General features: G+C 47.0%; 2 protein-coding genes across 2 annotated transcripts in view; one reads left to right on the forward strand and one right to left on the reverse strand.

The window, feature by feature from the left end:
- LOC146754602 (uncharacterized) overlaps positions 1-19,228 on the forward strand; it is a 544,359-nt gene that overhangs the window by 341,851 nt on the left and 183,280 nt on the right. The window lies entirely within an intron of this gene.
- LOC146754604 (uncharacterized) lies at positions 4,201-9,662 on the reverse strand. Its single transcript, XM_085527548.1, has one exon. It carries the CDS (start codon positions 8,280-8,282, stop codon positions 6,810-6,812), a length of 1,473 nt encoding a protein of 490 aa, XP_085383674.1. The 5' UTR covers positions 8,283-9,662; the 3' UTR covers positions 4,201-6,809.

The raw sequence follows: 19,228 nt of genomic DNA on the forward strand, positions 1-19,228 counted from the left end.
CCTGATGTGACGCTCCAAGGGTTGAGATAACAGCACATCTGTCCAGAGCGAAATAACACAGGGCTTTGTGGGAGTTGGAGAATGCAAGCCATGATGCTGATTGTTTCCCTGTTTGTGGAGCTTGCTGAGTCTTCTCATGAAGCTGTATTGCACAGCTTCTTGCTTGCTGCTTGTTTTCCCTGCTGCATTATTTGTCAACTCTGGATGCTGGATTAGGGTATTTACTTTGCTATGCTTTTTGACATTGGTTTGTACCAAGATAAAATTGGCAGCTGACAAAGTGAAGTTTTGTGCACATTCAGCTCTGTGGTCATCTTTGGGTTTTAGAAGTAATATTGTTGGTATGATTAGGTATTACACATTTTACATTGTCTTCTCTGGGAGCCCAGGGGTGTTCAAGGAGTGACTGGATGTTGTGTTGAGGGACATGGTTTAGTGGGAGCTATTGTTAATAGGTGAACGGTTGGACTGGGTGATCTTTTAGGTTAAACAGTTATTCAGGAATATCAGTGAGAGATCTGCCCCAAGGTGAGAAGGCTCTGCATGGCAGGGGGCGTGGGACGGTCTGGGCAGCTGCCTGTAGCGGTGGGCACCCCCAGGGCTTTGGATCTTCATCTCCGTGCAACTGCAGGATCCCGAGAAACTGGTAGAATATTGGGGGCAGGTCTGATGAAACCCTGGAGATCTCAAACAGGCACAAATAACTGCATTGTTCCAGGGCCTGGCCCACACCTACTGAGCTGTGTTTAACATTCCTCAGCATCATCAATGGGAAGAGAGCTGGATCTGCTGACAGATCCCGCTGCCACTCCACCCCTTGTAAAGACCTCTGCAGTCACTCCTGCTACAGGTCCTGTAGCTGTTCCAAGTATTGTGGTAAGAAAATGAAACAAATGCCTCCCAGGTGAGGTGCACTGTGCCAGGAGGTACAGCACTGTGGTCACTCCAATCCCTCCGATGAGCCCAGTGGCTGCTAAAACTTTAATCCCAGGTCCTGCGGTGATTCCAGCTCTGGCAATGAGCTCTGCAGTTGCTCCAACACCTGCAATAGGAAAACAACCTCTCCATTTCCTACAGTGAACCTTGAGGCTGTTAAAACCCCTGCAACAGATGCTAGACTTGCAAACAGATATGCATATAAACTATTATCATCTATGTATGATATGTATATGTATTAGTACATGCACATAAGTTAGCAACTGCATATATTGTATATATGTGAAAATATACTATATATATATGTATATATGCATTTATCATATTTATAATCGTTTTCTTTTTTTCTTGACCTTAAGCCACAGATTCTAATCCTCAGCACTGCCTTGAGTCCCTTACAGATCTCCTTGGGACTTCTGAAACTATCCCTGCCAGTCATTGAAATGCACAAGAAGATTTCAAGGTCATCTCAGGGAGCAGCTCCTGAGGTATATTCCTTAAACGAGCTTTGGAAGAGGCCTCCAGTTCTCTGGGCCTGCTCTAAAGGGGCCCTCTTGTTATGGCAGTGCCAGCAAGGAGACCAGCCCTGACACAGCCATTCATATTGCTGGCTACTGACTGCAGCCCCAGAGTGCTGCTGTAGAGACAACAGGACTGTTGTGAGAAAAACAAGACCTTCAGCCTGCACAAATGAGAGGACATGAGAGCACTGTGGCGGTATAAAGAGATCAGAAATGAAAAGAACACGTTGAGCTGCTGTCTGCGGCTGCACCTCCCCAAATCCAGACAAAGTAGGAAGAAAGAAATATTAAGCAAATGTCTATTTGGAAATCTTTTTAGGTATCTTATAATGTATTCAAGGAATCTGGTTACATGTTTTTATGAGCTCTTGGATAGAGAAAATGGAAATTAGGTAGGAAAAATGTGAAACACATTTTTATTTATTTGTTCAATAACATTTTATTAGCACATTGCTATATCTCACATAATCAAACAATCAAAGATGCATAAAACATAAAGTACCATCACTGGGAATCGTGCGAAAAAGATGTGCACTATATTGTAGCTGGAATAGTGCGTATTGCAACACCTTCCTGAGAGCGTGCTTGATCTCCCTGTTCCTCATGCTGTAGATAATAGGGTTCAGTATTGGAGGAACCACTGCATACAGAAGTGCCACTGTCAGATCCAGGAGTGGGGTGGAAATGGACGGGGACTTCAGGTAGGCAAAAAAGACAGTGCTGAGAAACAGGGAGACCACAACCAGGTGAGGGAGGCACGTGTAGAAGGCTTTGTGCCGTCTCTGCTCAGAGGGCATCCTTAGCACAGCCACGAAGATCTGCGCATAGGACACCACTATGACAATAAAGCAGCCAACGCCTAAACATACACTAAAAATGAGAAACACAACTTCCCTGATAATTGATTCTGAGCAGGAGAGCTTGAGGATCTGGGGGATTTCACAGAAAAACTGATTCAATACATTGCCTTGGCAGAGAGGCAGTGAAAATGTACTGGCAGTGTGCAGCAGGGAATGGAGAACCCCAGTGCCCCAGGCAGCTGCTGCCATGGTGGCACAAGCTCTGCTGTCCATCAAGGTCTTGTAGTGCAGGGGCTTGCAGATGGCAATGTAGCTGTCATAGGACATGATGGTGAGAAGGGAATACTCTGCTGAGAGGGAGAAGAACATGAAGAACACCTGCGCAGCACATCCTGTGTAGGAGATGGCCCTGGTGTCCCAGAGGGCGTTGGCCATGGCTTTGGGGAGAGTGGTGGAGATGCAGCCCAGGTCGAGGAGGGCCAGGTTGAGGAGGAAGAAGTACATGGGGGTGTGCAGGCGGCGGTTGCAGGCTACGGCTGTGCTGATGAGGCCGTTGCCCAGGAGGGCAGCCAGGTAGATGCCCAGGAAGAGCCAGAAGTGAAGGAGCTGCAGCTGCCGTGTGTCTGCCAATGACATCAGGAGGAACACGCTGATGGAGCTGCTGTTGGGCATCTGCTGCTGGTGGGCTTGGAGTCCTGTTCAGAGTGCAGAAGATAATGACAAGTCCAGACGATTCTCATAGACACTCCTCCTACTATACTATGAAATGCTTTCATTCTCCTATGAAAATATTCATTTAACAACACTAATTGAATTTAACTTCATTAAGTTCACCATTCTATAAGCAGAAGAAGACATGGAGCTTTCACCTTCTTTTCATCTTCTAATCTTATCCCATCTCCCTAGACTTTTTCATCTGTTTCACGTCTCATATCTTGACCCTCACTGCTGTTAAAATCCTCAGTCCCAACCTTTGTTCCCTTCACTTTCTTTTCAGGAAACATGCCTATTTGCAATATAAGTGCATTATTCTTGTCAACAAAATTGACAATTTTAACTAGTTCCACCCTTGGAAAGGATCCTTTTCATGAAAGGGGAGGCTGAATACACTTCACGTGTGACAGTTCACAAAACTAGCAATTGACTGAAGAAGAATTGGGAATCCCAGAGCTGCGTTTATATTCGACAGACTCTTAGATTTCTGCTTCCAATCTTTTCCTCTTCCATCCAAACAAGAAATAGAAAATTGCTACCTTGGCTCTCCTCTTGCAAAGGGCCTTCACAAACATTCAGTTGTGCACTGGAGCTGTGATCCTTCTGGCCCAGGCAGCAGCTGTGGCAGCACAAGCCCTGCCGAAGGGCTCCTTCCCCCCACACGTCTCCCCGCAGCGCCCTGGGCAGCTCCCCAGGAAGGCTGAGTGCTGAGCCTGGCAGGCGGCAGAGTCCCATACCCGGCACACAGCCCCTGGGGCACAGCAGGGACCCTTCTCTGAAGGACAGCCCTGGGCACCCGCCTGCAGCCCCGGCTGCACAACCTGCAGCCATGCTGGGACATGCAGCCCTTAGGTCTGTGCTCTGACACTGCAGCAAGGAAGCCCTCAGCTGGAGCAGAAGGATTTAACACTGTAAAGAAGCATGCAGTGCCTGAAGTCTGATCTGCTACAGGATGTCCCAGATTAAATTAACCCTCTATGAATAGCAGCTGCAATACCTACTGCAAGGGACTTACCGTGTCATGGTCTGTGAGCAATGTGCCTGCAATGAGCTCACAGCCCACTCACACTGCATACATCCTGTAAGCTCTCTCCAATTTCTCTCTTCTTTTTCTGTCACCTTGTCTCGCTCCAATTTGTAGGAGGGAGGCAAAGTTCTTTGATATGTGTATACCCGGCGTGAGATTAAGAAGCAACGGTTCAAATGTTGGTCCAACCAGTTTATTAAAGTATTAAAGTCCTAGCTATTTTTTGGGAGATGGGGAAGGGAAGGTAGGCGATAGAAAAAGTAGGAAATGTAAGCAAGGAGTCTTTGCAGAGAGCGAAAGAGATAGTCACCACCGTGGGTCCAGCGAGGTACACAGTAGGTCCGACGATCTCAGGAACTCGTCTGATCGCCGCAGGGGATGGGAGACAGCCAGGGAGCTCCGCAGCAAGCCGGTCCCGGGGGTTCTTCCGACGAAGTTTCCCCCCTCAGGGAATTCTCCGTCAAAGGTGTCTTTGGGAGCTTGTCTCCAAAGTCCCCAGTTTAGCGAGGGCCTTTTATCCCCCATTTCGTTGGGGGTTCTTCTTCTTCTTAACAAACGCTTCTTTGTAAGAAGATTTAAAACTAACTTTTCTGACATTCCTGCCCCACAGATAAGCCAGCAAGGGTTGGAGGTCTCTGTTGCCTGACACAAGATTTACCACCTTCTGCAGGGGTCTGCTCCTCCCAGCAGCACCTCTGGAAAAGACTGCTTGTCTTGTTCCTGCTTATCTTTGCAGTCCTAAGCAGGGGTGGTACGACAACACCCACCATTCACCCTCCTGGATAGTTAGCAGTTGCCTGTCAGAATCTTATCATCAGAAAGGCCTCACGAAAGCAAACTTTGAGACAATAAAAGAAAAACAGTTCTGTCTTTCACACCACCCCGTGGCTCAAAGGTTGCTTGAAATTGATGCGCAAATGACCATTCACGGTGGTGAGGAAATAAAAAAAAAAAAAGTAAGCATAAGGGAAAAGAGGGATAGGTGATATGGGGGAATTAAATGTTAACAATCATCATCATTCAATCAAAACCTTGATTGATAATGCACTAACTAAACATGAGGTTACATGTAAGGTCATAATTTTTTGAGTTTACATATACACACTGATTCCAGCTTTCATTTTAGACAATTCTATAAATGGAAATTTCAAAGCTAATGTATTATTACTTATCAACAACTATGAGGTGGCAAACCACCAAAAGGAGAGAGAAGGAACACAATAATGGTGAATGTGATAGGCAGTGCCTGCAGGGCGTCCCCTGCTTCAAAGTGCACTTTGCCTTTCTCACCCATCACAGATTCTCTCCTGTTTTAATTCTTGCTAGAGATTGCAAGGTTTTTTCACATGTGCTCCATATCCGCATGGCCAGTGCATGATACAGAGCCCAGGTGGAACACCTGCTCTTAAAAGATAACAAACCACTATATTAGATCTCTCTACAATACAATTTCCAAGCTCCATCCACATACCCTCAATTATACTTCTGTATCATTAACAGTTCTTATACCATCAAAGCAGTTTGTCCCATTCCCTCCAGAACCCACAGATCAAACAACACAGTTCTTCAGTTTCCACAACACCCTTAGTACCATATAACTTTCCTTTAGCAATCCATACTTACATATACCATAAACATTTAAAAATCACAAAGACAGTGACAATAACCAATAGTATCAAATAAACATGTAAAACAAATAAATAGGGGTATTTGTGTCAGCTGCTGTCCACTTGAGCATTTCCAAAGCAGTTCAATTGCTGAGAGATATAAAAACTAGTTTGGCAAGTTACAGTACTGTTATAGTTTACCGAACTTTTCACAGGACAGTCTGTGGGATACCCCACAGTATAAACCATAAGAGGGATAATACCAGAAACATACACATCTCTTATCAAAACTTAGACATTTTCCAACAACCATGTTTTGTATGGAACTCCGGGACTGATGTGACACTGATAAACATCAGTGCAAAGGGTTTTAAAATAGATTTCATTTTTGACCACATCTAACAGATATTAGATAGGTCCCTTGGCTCATTTCCCAATTTGTTAGGAATTTGGAAACACTATGGAGGAGTTACATGCAAATCATAATCAGTTTGACAAAAAGGGGTAAAAGAAGGGATCAGAAGGAATGGTTATCACTGTGCAGAAAGTACCAGAAATCCAGAATGACCTGAAAAAGAAACTATGAACCAAATTGTGAAGTTTTAACAGATCCAAGGACTGATAGCAATCACAATCCACAACAACAAACAAAAGCATAATACTATTGCAACCAATATATGTAATAAGAGAGGTAAATTCAGAATTCTAGCACAATCACATCTTCAATTTTTCTGTCACAAAACACAAATGGTTAAAGTCAGCTATCAGTCATTCTGTTCAGTGAAGGTCCCACGGGGATCTTCTGTAAAATAAAACAAAACAACAACTTGCCCTTTTGGGGCTTTTTTAATACAATTAAAAAATGAGAGAACAATCCATCGAGGAGTATATTTTACATTCCTTTTTCGGGATGTCCTTAGCCTTCTAAGGATATTTGTTAAGGGATTTCATTAAGGTTAGGGAAACGCCTCATGTTAGCTGAGTCAGTCCACACAAGCTGGCCCGGGAGATAAGTGTTTCCCTAGCTTATCAGCAACTGGATCGTGACTCACAGGGGCAATTGGCAGGAGTGGGGAGGCCTTGGGACAGAAGGTGTTAAATCGAGGATCTCCTTTTGTTGTGAGCTTTCTAATAAACATCCACCCTTCACTGCCTTCCCCCCCCCCCCCCACCTCCCTCTCATCTGGGGGAGGGGGTGAAAGCATCAGCTTTCCTTGAGCTTTTGTTCTGGCCACAAGTTAACTAATTTCTCTAACCTGACTGTGGGTAATCCATTCATCAAGTCTCGTGGAACACCCTTTTGCCAGCCCAGTGTCCAGAGACGATTACGTTTATGATCAATATTTCGCCTACCCGTTCTTACTGGCAGTGAGACCCTTCCAGTCCCACTGTGCTTTGGACTAGGTGGCCTATGAGCAAGGGTGGTTGCTGCGAGCCTTACTTCCTCTGGTTCAGATATACTGGAAGAAGCCACAGGCCCATATTTCCTTTCATAATTAATCAACTCTTGGGCAACCTCCCCCCATGTCCATACTTTATATCCCGACTGCAAATGGCCTGAGGTGCCAGTTCCTTCTAATGCTGCCAGGGTTCTTTCTTCCTGAGGCATAGCTTGTATTTTTCCTTGTAGTTGTATACCTATAGGTTTCAGTGATTCTGGAAGCCCCCTGATTAAAGGAGTCATCCTTTCAGGATCCACAGGCATCATCATAGGTGATTCATGATGTGGCTGCAGCTTTCTATCATACATCATTTGCAGACAAGCAGCTTTTTGAACACTTTCCACTAATTGATCAGCTGTCCCATTAATGGCAAGAGGGTCTCCCCTTTCTAAAGGGTTAAGACCACCTGCCCAATAGGCAGCCCTTTGTGTTAGGGACCAGGGAGCACGGTTGTTACCAGTAGTTAAAAATACTCCAGGCCCCCAATAACCTTCAGCTTCCTTTTCAGTTAACAGTATTTGGTCTCCACCAGTTAAGCTGACTCTCCATACATATTCTGTCTCTGACTCCTTTGGAGAGCGGCTAAAATCCTTTTTCAGTTTTGCTAATTCAGTGGCAGAAAAAGGAATTTCTTTAACATTCATTTGAGGATCCAGATCCTCACTGTTATCAAATGTATATTCAGTTTTTATCAAAGGACGCAATTGGGCTGGCGAGTCCTCTAATTTGCCAAGCCCTTCCTTTATTCCGTGTAGTTCCTTCTGAGGAAAAGTTTTTTCTTGAGGCAAATTATGGACAGCAGTATTGCTAGTATTCTTATATGTCAATAGTTCCTTAAAAGCCATTTGCAACAAAACTGTATTATGTTGCTCTCTTTGTAATTGTTCTTCAAGGTTCACTATTTGATTCTGCAGAGTTTTTACCAATTCTTGCATTACTTTAACTGATTCTTGTAATGCTTGTATGGTTTGGGTTTCTGCCGAATGCTTTTCATCTCGGAACTCCACGGCAGCTTTTAAAGCAGCACCGAGTACCGCACAAATAAACGATTTTCCTTTCCCGGCTCGGGTACGAGCATTCCCTTGCAGAACACTAATACGGTCGGAAACACTCTGCAAGTTATACCAGTTTTGTCGTGCCCAATCCACCCCTGATAAAGAGGGCCGAGCACCATGCTTTTCTAAAAGGTCAAATAGCACATTTTCACTTTTCATTGTGACAATACTTTCACTCATTTCTCGATACCCTAAAAGATACACACTAAGGGAAGAGAAGGCACAATTAAGTCCTTACCCCTCCCCAGGGAAGTACGGACCTATCAAACAAATGCAAATGCTGCAATCATTCCTCCCTTTCACAAAAGACAAAGAAGCCAAATCAACACTTACAAAGAAAGTGTAAACACCAAAATCGCTCCTGGCTACCCTGTCAGGCCAGAAAAACTTCAAGCTTAAAGCCACACAAGTTTCAAAACACTTCTAGGTTTCCCAGAAAGGAATAAACTTCTTGGAGAAGCACAAACGTCAAAAAAAATTACTTCCTCACTTCCCCAAGAGGTGCACACACAAAACTTTCAAATTCCAAAATATGTTACAAGTTACTTAAACCACAAAAATGCGAAATAGTCTTCCCGAGGAGGCTCACGCGTATAAAACAAAAGCAAATAGTCAAAATTAATTCATACGTCCCCGAGAGGTAAACACTTAAGCAGTAAAGTTTCAGAATATGGAGCGGTTTTCCTGGAGAGGTGCTCACATCTAAGTTACCAAAATTATCGGTCCTTGCAACTCCAGGAGGTACATACAGAAAAATTTTGGAGTTTTTGGAAGGACAACACTCTCACGGCGGGCATCCTGCCGACTACGCCAATAAAAATGTCTCGCTCCAATTTGTAGGAGGGAGGCAAAGTTCTTTGATATGTGTATACCCGGCGTGAGATTAAGAAGCAACGGTTCAAATGTTGGTCCAACCAGTTTATTAAAGTATTAAAGTCCTAGCTATTTTTTGGGAGATGGGGAAGGGAAGGTAGGCGATAGAAAAAGTAGGAAATGTAAGCAAGGAGTCTTTGCAGAGAGCGAAAGAGATAGTCACCACCGTGGGTCCAGCGAGGTACACAGTAGGTCCGACGATCTCAGGAACTCGTCTGATCGCCGCAGGGGATGGGAGACAGCCAGGGAGCTCCGCAGCAAGCCGGTCCCGGGGGTTCTTCCGACGAAGTTTCCCCCCTCAGGGAATTCTCCGTCAAAGGTGTCTTTGGGAGCTTGTCTCCAAAGTCCCCAGTTTAGCGAGGGCCTTTTATCCCCCATTTCGTTGGGGGTTCTTCTTCTTCTTAACAAACGCTTCTTTGTAAGAAGATTTAAAACTAACTTTTCTGACATTCCTGCCCCACAGATAAGCCAGCAAGGGTTGGAGGTCTCTGTTGCCTGACACAAGATTTACCACCTTCTGCAGGGGTCTGCTCCTCCCAGCAGCACCTCTGGAAAAGACTGCTTGTCTTGTTCCTGCTTATCTTTGCAGTCCTAAGCAGGGGTGGTACGACAACACCCACCATTCACCCTCCTGGATAGTTAGCAGTTGCCTGTCAGAATCTTATCATCAGAAAGGCCTCACGAAAGCAAACTTTGAGACAATAAAAGAAAAACAGTTCTGTCTTTCACACACCTGCAGGCTGTGCTGTGCACAAGAGCTGCTCCTGGGCACAGCTGTGTCTCTACAGCACCATCCACTTTTATGAGCTCCCTTTGTTCCAGGAGCGCGGCCCAGCTGAGCAGCAGAGAATGTCAGTTTTATCCTTCCCACTCATCTCTTCTGAGATGTCCCTGTGTCCTCATGGCCATCAGCTCCTGAGAGGCAACAGTATCATAACTGTTCTTTAAAATCTGCTCCATTATCCACCAGTCAATTTTTAACATGAGTCCTACCAGAGGGTTTTTGATGAAACAAAAAGGGCAACCAGAAAAGGACAGGGAGGGTTAAGACAACTTCCCTGTGCAGGGCAGTGATCCAGCAGAGGCAGTGCAGGTGCCTCATCCCTAGATGGAAACCCTGGGGCTGAAATGGGATTCAGCTCCCCACAGACCCACAGGAGCTGGGATTCCTCTGGTTCAGCTCAGATGTGCACAAGGAGTTGTACAGTGCTGCTTTAATATCTTCTCTAAACCCAACTATAAATAAACAGACAATAAATGTCTGCTGGATTCTTCCTCTTTAAGCTCTCCCCAAATACCTCTCCATTTTGCTGAACAAATACTGAAAACCCGAAGAAGATAACAGGAAGGCACAAAGAGGCTCTTTAGGTTATAATGGGCCCTAGGGCGCATTTGATGCTGATTCGATCAGTCTCCAGTGCAGAGAGAAGTTTGCACAAAGTACTCAGCAAGACAAAGTCAGAAGTAACAGTGTAGTTTCATGGAGTATTAATGAGCCCACTGAGGGCCATTAACAAGCAATCTTCCCAAGGGACTTGTTAGAGAAGATAATTGGAAGCCACGACTACAGGCAGGCAAAGGCACTGGCATGGTGACTCTGATGCTGAGAAACCCCTCTTTTGCCTTATGAAGCAGAAAGGCCAAGCCCTGATCCCCAGGCCCTTGGCAGGGAAGACCTCATGCTGACTAAGGATCTTTCCTGAAACAGTGAGTTGGAAGTTTGTATGATGTTAAATGAAAGACATGGGGACAGAAGATCCCAGGCTCTGCGTGGGGTGCAAGGATGCTGTGAGGTTCATGTCCCTTAAGCTCTATGTGTCTCATCGCAGGTTGTGGGTTGTGAGAAGGGCCCAGTCTGAACAAGCAGTCAGTTCCAATGAAACTCTGAACTTCAGATCTCTCAGTTCCAGTGCCCTCCTGTGCACACTCTCCCCTAGTTCGATGTCCTTTATGTTCTGCATTGCCCAGAAGTGCACCCAGTGCTTCAGGTGAGGCTGCAGCAGCGCAGAGCAGACAGGGACGATCCTTTCCATCACCCACCTAGCAAGAACTTGTTCCTGTGCTCCAGGAGACTGTTGGCCTTCCTGGTTGCCTGGGTGCCCTGCTGACTCACATTCAACGTGATGTTGACCATGACCCCCAAACCTTTCCAGTCAGACTTCTCTCCAGTGTCCCATATCCAGTCAGTGTGTATGTCCAGGGTTGCCCCTACCCAGATGCACAATCAGGCACTTGTTCATGTTATACTTTATGGACCATCTGGTACTCATTTCTCTCTGCAAGTCCTCTCCACCCTCGGTGGAGGAAACAGTTCCTCCTAAACTGGAATCATCAGCAAACTTGCTCAGAACTTCTTCTTATCCTTGTCATGGTTTTGTCATCTTTGCTATTGGTATTCCGCATCATAACATCATGTGGAGTGCAGAGAAGAAGAACTACACGTCCCAGAGGACCTCACGGTCAGAGAGGGAAACACGTCACAGAAGTGACGCTAGCTCTCTCTCTCTCTCACTGCCTGGCAGTGAGTGGGAAACCTCTCTCTTTCTCTTTTATTTCACTTGATTGATTAGTCTCAATTTCAAATAGATTGTAATTAGTCAAAAAAGTTTTCCTCCTTAGATTGTTGCCACTTCTCTGTTTGTTTCCCTGAGCCGAGTTCCCATCTCTCTACCCCTTTCCCTTATTTCCTTCCCATTTGCCAGGGGTTGGGGTGGCAAAGACCTATTGCCCCCCTGTCATAGACAGAGACTTATCTAGATAACACCATGACACCATGCAGTGTTCTCAAAGGTGATTCAGTGTCTCGAGAACTTTCCACTCGAGCATTTCCTAACCAGTTCAAATGCTGAGAAATGCTGGTTTGGAAGTTCAAGAAGTGTGGTAGTCTGCTGAACTTCTCACAGGGCAGTGTGTAGGATACCCCACAGTAAGAACCATCAGGGGGTAATCCCATAAACACACACATCTCTTACCAACACTCAGACCATTTCCAACAGCCACGTATTGGATGCTGCTCCTGGACTGATGTGACACAGAACAGCGTCAGTGCCAAGGGCTTTATGAAGCATTTCTTTTCTGAGAACACCTAACAGATATCAGGTGGGTCCCTTGGCTCATTTCCCAGTTGGTTGGCAATTTGGATGCACTGTGGAGGGTTTCCATGCAAATCATCACCAGTTTGACCAAAAGGGGTGACAGAAGGGCTCAGAAGGGGTGGTGTCACTGTGCAGGGAGCACCCGAAAGACAGGACGAGCTGAAAACACCCTGAGCCCAATGGTGGAGTTGAGCAGATCCAAGGACGGATATCAATCACAACCCACAAACACAACAAACTAAGACATAATACTATGACACCAGAACATGTGACACAGAGGTATATTCAGGATTCCGGCACGGTCACATCTTCGGTTTTTCTGTCACAAAACACAAATGAGTAAAGGCAGCTCTCAGCCATTCTGTGTTCAGTCAAGGTCCCATGGGGATCTTCTGTGAAATAGAACAAGACCCCAACTCGCCCTCTGGGGGCTTTGTTCATATGGTTAAAATGAGGGAGTAACCCAGCAAGTGTTAATTTTAGATTCCTTTTTGGGGGTGTCCTTAGCCTTCCAAGGGTATTTCATAAGGGATTTCATTAAGGTGAGGGAAGGTGGCCTCAGGTTGGCTGGATCGATCCACACAGGCTGGCCAGGGAGAGAAGTGTTTCCCTGGCTTCTCGGCAACTGGATGGTGACTCACAGGGGCAAATGGCAAGGATGGAGCAGAAGGTGTTAAATCGAGGATCTTCTCCTTTTGTTGTAAGCTTTCTGATACATCCACCCTTCGCTGCCCTCCCCCACCTCCTGCCCACCTTGCGCTGGAGGGGGCAAAGGCAGCAGCTTTCCTTGAGCTTTTTGAGCTTTTCTTCTGGCCACCAGTTAACTGATTTCTCTAACCTGACCGTGGGTAATCTGCAGCGACTCGGCACGGACTCAGATGTGAACGATCCAAATCGTTTATTACAAGTTCTCACATCCCTTATATACCTTCACAAGTTGTTATTTTCTAACTTTCCCATCCGCCCTTACAACTTTCCCAAACATCTTACATGTCAACAAAGCATTCTACAAAACACTTTTCAACTGTCCATGCAGGCACATAACCAATCAGAGCTGTGAGACTCTTCTTCTCCTTGCAGAGGTGTCCTTGGTTCCCATGCTGTTTATCTTGCTCCACAGCTGCTGCTCTGAACAGCTTTTCTTGTATTCCCACAATTCCCCCTTTTTTGTTTATTGACAAGCTACTACCATACTATAAAATAATAACACTAATTATATTAATAACATAATCATTATAACTCAATCAAGGCCTCGATTGACAATACTCTAAAAGTGAAAAAAGAGACAAGTCAAATACAACATAACAACATTACTGTTAAACCCACTAAAAAGAACAAACATGTTTGTACTGCAACCTAAGTTTCTGCAACCTGAAAATAAATCCATGAGGGTCCCATTGTGTTAATCTGTAACTGATCAGGAAAAGTCTTCAATTTTTATATACTCTGATATATTGATTTTTAATGACCACTAAAATTTGTGCAGTAAATGCTTTTAAGATGTTCATAACCATGCTCTACCAACTGAGTTATCCGGGCTAATAATTGATTAATGATCGCACAATTTAATGGAATATCATGTCAAAAAGAACCAATTTTAGAGGACAAATGTACTAGAGTATCACTAGGGGCATTAATACTTATTGACCCTTGAGAAACAGCAAGCCATGTTGGTGGTGGATGTGACAGGTAGTGCCAGCAGGGCGTCCCCTGCTTCAAGGTGCACATTTCCTCTCTCACCCATCACAGATTCTCTCCTGCATTCAGGGTCTGAAGGATTTCTTCCAGTTGTACACCACATCCGCATGGCCAGTGCGTGATATAGAGCCCAAGTGGAACACCTGCTTGGAAAACAGAATAAACCATCAAATTTAGTTCTATTAGCGTGCACTTTTGTCTAAAATGATGCATGGTTATATTTTCAGATCCCAATTAATTGGATGTAAAAGAGGTATCCGTTCTATGATACAGGGTCATCTCTTTGCCTGGGATTCCTTTCCAGGTTTTGTCTTTGCAAATTAAGAAAAGCTAATTAATAGGCTAATAACATCATAACCAAACAGTACTAAAACATTAAAAGAGCTATTCCTGTAGATTCTAGCATTGATTAGATCAAATCCTGTTTAATACACATCTGATCTATTATTAAAATAGAAGAAGCACACAACATCCTAGCTAGTGCCATAAACTCTAAATCTTGAGACTGCATTCACCTGTATGTGCTGTGGAAAATACGTAAGAAGAATGAGTATCTATTGTTACAGGTGCATATTTTAGACGGCCAAATTCAGGAACGTGAGTGACATCTGTCTGACACAGTTGAAGAGGTGCTGTGCCACATGGATTTGTCCGAGTCGGAGGCAAAGAGCTATCAGTCAAATTATGTAGCTGATATTCAGTCATAAACACGGTGTATTGCGTAGGAGAGAGGATCATTCTTAACACAGTTTTCCAATCGTGAGGGGTCATAGCGTAACTGTCACTGTTTGTAACCAAAAGATTGTATGTAAAGGCTGACTGAACTCTGAATGTTCTCACTGACTCCCTTAGCTCCTTCACTGCCTCATAAGGCAGAGATTCCAAACGGGGGACCTGATTAGGAAAGGTCTGCAACGTGTCAGCATCACCCCTTAATATTGTTTCTTTTTTGCATTGCTCTAAGACATCACAGTACGCTGTAGGGAAATTTGTCATTCCTGCTTCCTTCAAAGTATCATCAGGAGGAAATGCGTCCGATTCTCTTTCTGGATCTTCTGGACCGGGGTCACAACGATCCCCTGGTTTCGATCCGTCCGTGTCTTTAACCACGTTACACGCCGGCTGCACAGACGAAGCAGCGCATGACGTGGGGGGGGAGGAGGGCAGAAGCGGCGCGACGAGCGTCGTAGGCGGAGCGAAGGGCGAGGGCGCCGTAGAGGGCGGCAACGCGGCGAACGTCGGGGGAGGAGCGAACGGCGGGAGCGCGAAGGGGGGCGGCCGCGGCCCCTCGTCTCCCCGAATCGGGGAGGGGTCGGAGCCGCCAGTCGGATCCGGGCACGGGCCGCTTTCCGCAGCGAGAGGCAGCGGCGGGGTTGGGACGGAGGGTGGCAGGGAATGGTCGGAATAAATTCTTTCCCGTCGTGATTGCTTAATCCCTTCCATTATCCGGCTCCAAACGGGCAACAGCTTAGCAGCCTTTCTGTCTTTAGCGAGAGAAGCCTCGTAGAGTTTTGAGCCGATTTTGTCCCAAAGTTCTCCATCGAGAGAGAACTCAGTTTTTGGAAATTCAGGGACATTTTTGTTTATCCATTTAAGAAGAGTAGCTAATGCTGAAGTAGACACAGTCTTATCCTGATACGGTAACACTGACCGCAATACTTCGAGATTTACTTTCTGCTCCTTCGGTAGTGAGCTCCCCATAGTTCCCGACTGCTCACCTTCTGTCCTGCAGAACGGTGCGGGTGCGCGCGAAACAGTCTCTCTGAAGTTCAGTCGGGCGACGCTGCCGGACCGGGCTCGCTCAGCCGCGGGTTGATTTGCTCCACGTTGTGGGCGCCATTTGCAGCGACTCGGCACGGACTCAGATGTGAACGATCCAAATCGTTTATTACAAGTTCTCACATCCCTTATATACCTTCACAAGTTGTTATTTTCTAACTTTCCCATCCGCCCTTACAACTTTCCCAAACATCTTACATGTCAACAAAGCATTCTACAAAACACTTTTCAACTGTCCATGCAGGCACATAACCAATCAGAGCTGTGAGACTCTTCTTCTCCTTGCAGAGGTGTCCTTGGTTCCCATGCTGTTTATCTTGCTCCACAGCTGCTGCTCTGAACAGCTTTTCTTGTATTCCCACAGTAATCCACCCGTCCAATCTCGTGGAACGCCCTCTTGTCAGCCAAGTGTCCAGAGACAATTACGTTTCTAGTTCACCTACCTGTTCTTACTGCCAATGAGACCCCTCCAGCCCCACTGAGCTTTGGGCTGGGTGGCCCAGGGGCAAGGCTGACTGCTGCAAGCCTCACTCCCCTTGGCTCAGATTTACTGTTGGAAGAAATCACCGTCCCATATTTTCACACAGCGTGTAGCTTTGCTGAGGGATTTCTTGATCATCACGGGACGTCACTGGTCATCAGGGTCTTCACTGGGCACCAGAGGGCAGCACTGGCAAGGAAAAGCCTTGTCCCTGCAGGGTTTGTCCCCAAGGACTCAGGGCAGGAGAAGGACTGGCAGCAGCCAAGAGACCCAGGGCAGGACGTGGGTCCCCTGGGGACAGAAGCCATAGCCCCTGTCCCAGCTGCATGGGGACTCTAGCCATCCATAGGGCACCCTGAGCCTGCCCCCTCCAGATCCATTCCTCTGCACAGCTCCACAGCAACACATCCCAGCCCCATCCTCTCCCCAGTGTCACCCCTCAACTCACAGCTCCAGGAGAGGGAGAAAGCAGAGATGGGTCAGCATTGCCAGGCGGGGCAGGCAGCAGTGCCAGCATCATCATGGGCAGCTGGCCACGTTTGTGACACGGCCACCTGGGAGGGGGGTGAAGGCAGAGCATGGAGGAGGGTCCTGCATCCTGAAGGAGCATCTAGTACAGAGCAGACACATCTGAAGGATGAGCTCCAGCATGGCCGGCGCCAACAAGGAGCAACCCGGGATGAGCGAGGACGGCCCCATGGTGGAGGGAATGGGTGCCATTCAGAGGGACCTCGACAGGCTGGAAAGCTGGGCTCGGGTGAACCTAATGAGGTTCAACACGGCAAAGTGCAAGGTTTTGCACTTGGGCCAGAAGAACCCCAGGCACCTGTACAGGCTGGGAGGAGTGGTCCTTGAGAGCAGCTCAGCAGAGAAGGACCTAGGGGTCCTGATAGATGAAAGACTCAACATGAGCCAGCAGTGCGCTCTGGCAGCCTGGAAAGCAAATGGGATCCTGGGCTCCATCAGGAGAGGGGTGGTCAGCAAGGATATGGAGGTGATTGTCCCTCTCTATTCTGTTCTTGTGAGGCCCCATCTGGTGTACTGTGTCCAGGTGTGGAGCCCTCAGTACAAAAAAGACATGGAGATTTTGGAAAGGGTCCAGAGGAGGGCCACGAAGATGATCAGGGGGCTGGAGCACCTCCCCTATGAGGACAGGCTGAGGGAGTTGGGTTTGTTCAGCCTGGAGAAGAGAAGGTTGCGGGGTGAACTCATTGCAGCCTTTCAATACCTGAAGGGAACATATTCCCAGGAGGGGAGTAAACTCTTCGAAAGGGCTGACAATAGCAGGACAAGGGGAAATGGTTTTAAGTTAAAAGAGGGAAGATTTAGGTTGGATGTTAGGGGGAAGTTCTTCACTAGGAGAGTGGTTAGGCCCTGGAACAGGCTGCCCAGGGAGGTTGTGGATGCCCCGTCCTTGGGTGTGTTCAAGACCAGGTTGGACAGGTCCCTGGGAAACCTGATCTAGTAAATATGTATGTTTGGTGGCCCTGCTAGGCAGGGGAGTTGGAACTACATGATCCTTGAGGTCCCTTCCAACCCTGGTCATTCTGTGATTCTGTGATTCTTTGATGGTGAGCCGTGCCTCTGGACAGACATGCAGTGATACTGAAGGTACACGTGCCCACAGCCACCATGGGAGCGGTGCTGCAGCCAGTCTTGGGATGGAGATGGCACTTTCCATCTGCCACCTCCATTCCGCCCAGCAGTGGGAGGGGTGTCGGGAAGCGGCAGATGCAGAGTGTGACCTGCTTTTCCTTTCATCTTCAGAATGAGTTGCCATCTGGGATGCGGTGGCCGCCTTCGTACGAGAGCAGCTCCTGGTGCACAAGTGTTGGAGACGGCGGGAGAAAAGCAAACGACCAGACCTGTCGTTGACATATGATCAGCTCATCTCCTTTATTGCTTTGGCTATGTGTACATTTCTAGTGCAGATCATTAGCTCATACAGAGTGCAAAAGCAGAGCTCATCATTGGTTCCCAATTCCATGTCACCCAATACAATATCTTTGTAACTTGCAGTTATCGTCCTGATAGCTACTCCCTTGCTGAGTTCCCAATACCATGGCCAACTTCTCACCACCATCACACATCCCATTGCTCTCGTTGTCCTTGCAGATGGCACGGCTGCTTGGTCAGCTGCACAGTGTCTACGTGACCCTTCCCAGCTAGCCATTTGTCAATAAAACTCTCCACACACAAGGTGCATTTGTTGGCTGTCGGGTTCCTCCTCGCCCTGTCCGGCTCATCCTGGACTTCCTCTGAGTCTTCCCCTGCACACACAGCAGGAAGCTCACCCTATCTTTCCCTGCTGAGCTGCGTTTGGGAGGGAGGGCGAGGGGAAGGAGAGGGCTGTGCAGCCCCAAAGCCGTCCCCGCTGCCCTGGTTTGTGCCTCTCAACAGCAGGAGGGGGCTCCTGAGCTCTGTCCCCACACAGGACCACCTCCAGCTCTTCCTCCAGCCAGCCCGTAATGTGTCTGCCCTTTCTACCTCCTCCACTCGCAGGGGGTCTGGATTCCTACCTTTGGCTCCTTCATCATCCATCATCTCCAAGGAGATCAGGACGGAGGACAGTGCCGTGACCCTGTGCTGGCCCGTGTTTCACCTGGCCAGCAACCTCACAGCTGTGCACCACCTCAAGTCCCTTATAGCAGGGAGTCCCTGCCAGGTAGGAGGGGGGATTCAAGCTCTGCTGGCTTTGTGGATGGGGCAAAGAGGGCCACCACATCCCTTCTCAGAAGCAGACCTCCCCCTGGCAGGAGCCCATCCAAACACGGGGCCGTTCTGTTTGATGTCCCTTAGAACCAGTTCTAGGTGGAACAGCAACCGTATCATCAACACCGTCCCAGGTATTTTCTCAGCCCACAGGATGGTGGAGCCCCTGAAGTGCAGCTGCTACAGTGTGCTTTAAATAATAGTAGCAGTAGTCATGCTAAGGCTTGTAGTTAGGCCTAGTCTGTGTTTCTCACGTATCTAGGAATGCAAGTTGTGTTTCTTATGAACCCGGGCACGGATCTAAGTAATAAATCTTGCTTAGGAACAAAGCACAATGTATGTTAAAAATTAGGTTTAGATTTATGGTGTGATGGTAGAGCGGTTAAGCGTTTTAGAGATAATGAATAGTAAACAGAAAGGGGGCCTCTAACAGGAACATCCTGTAATGTCACAGATCGAAGGATGAGAAGAATGTACAACACATTTCC

The sequence above is a fragment of the Coturnix japonica genome, chromosome W (genome assembly GCF_054131305.1).
Source record: "Coturnix japonica strain WE chromosome W, WE-NBRP24, whole genome shotgun sequence".
Taxonomy (NCBI): domain Eukaryota; kingdom Metazoa; phylum Chordata; class Aves; order Galliformes; family Phasianidae; genus Coturnix; species Coturnix japonica.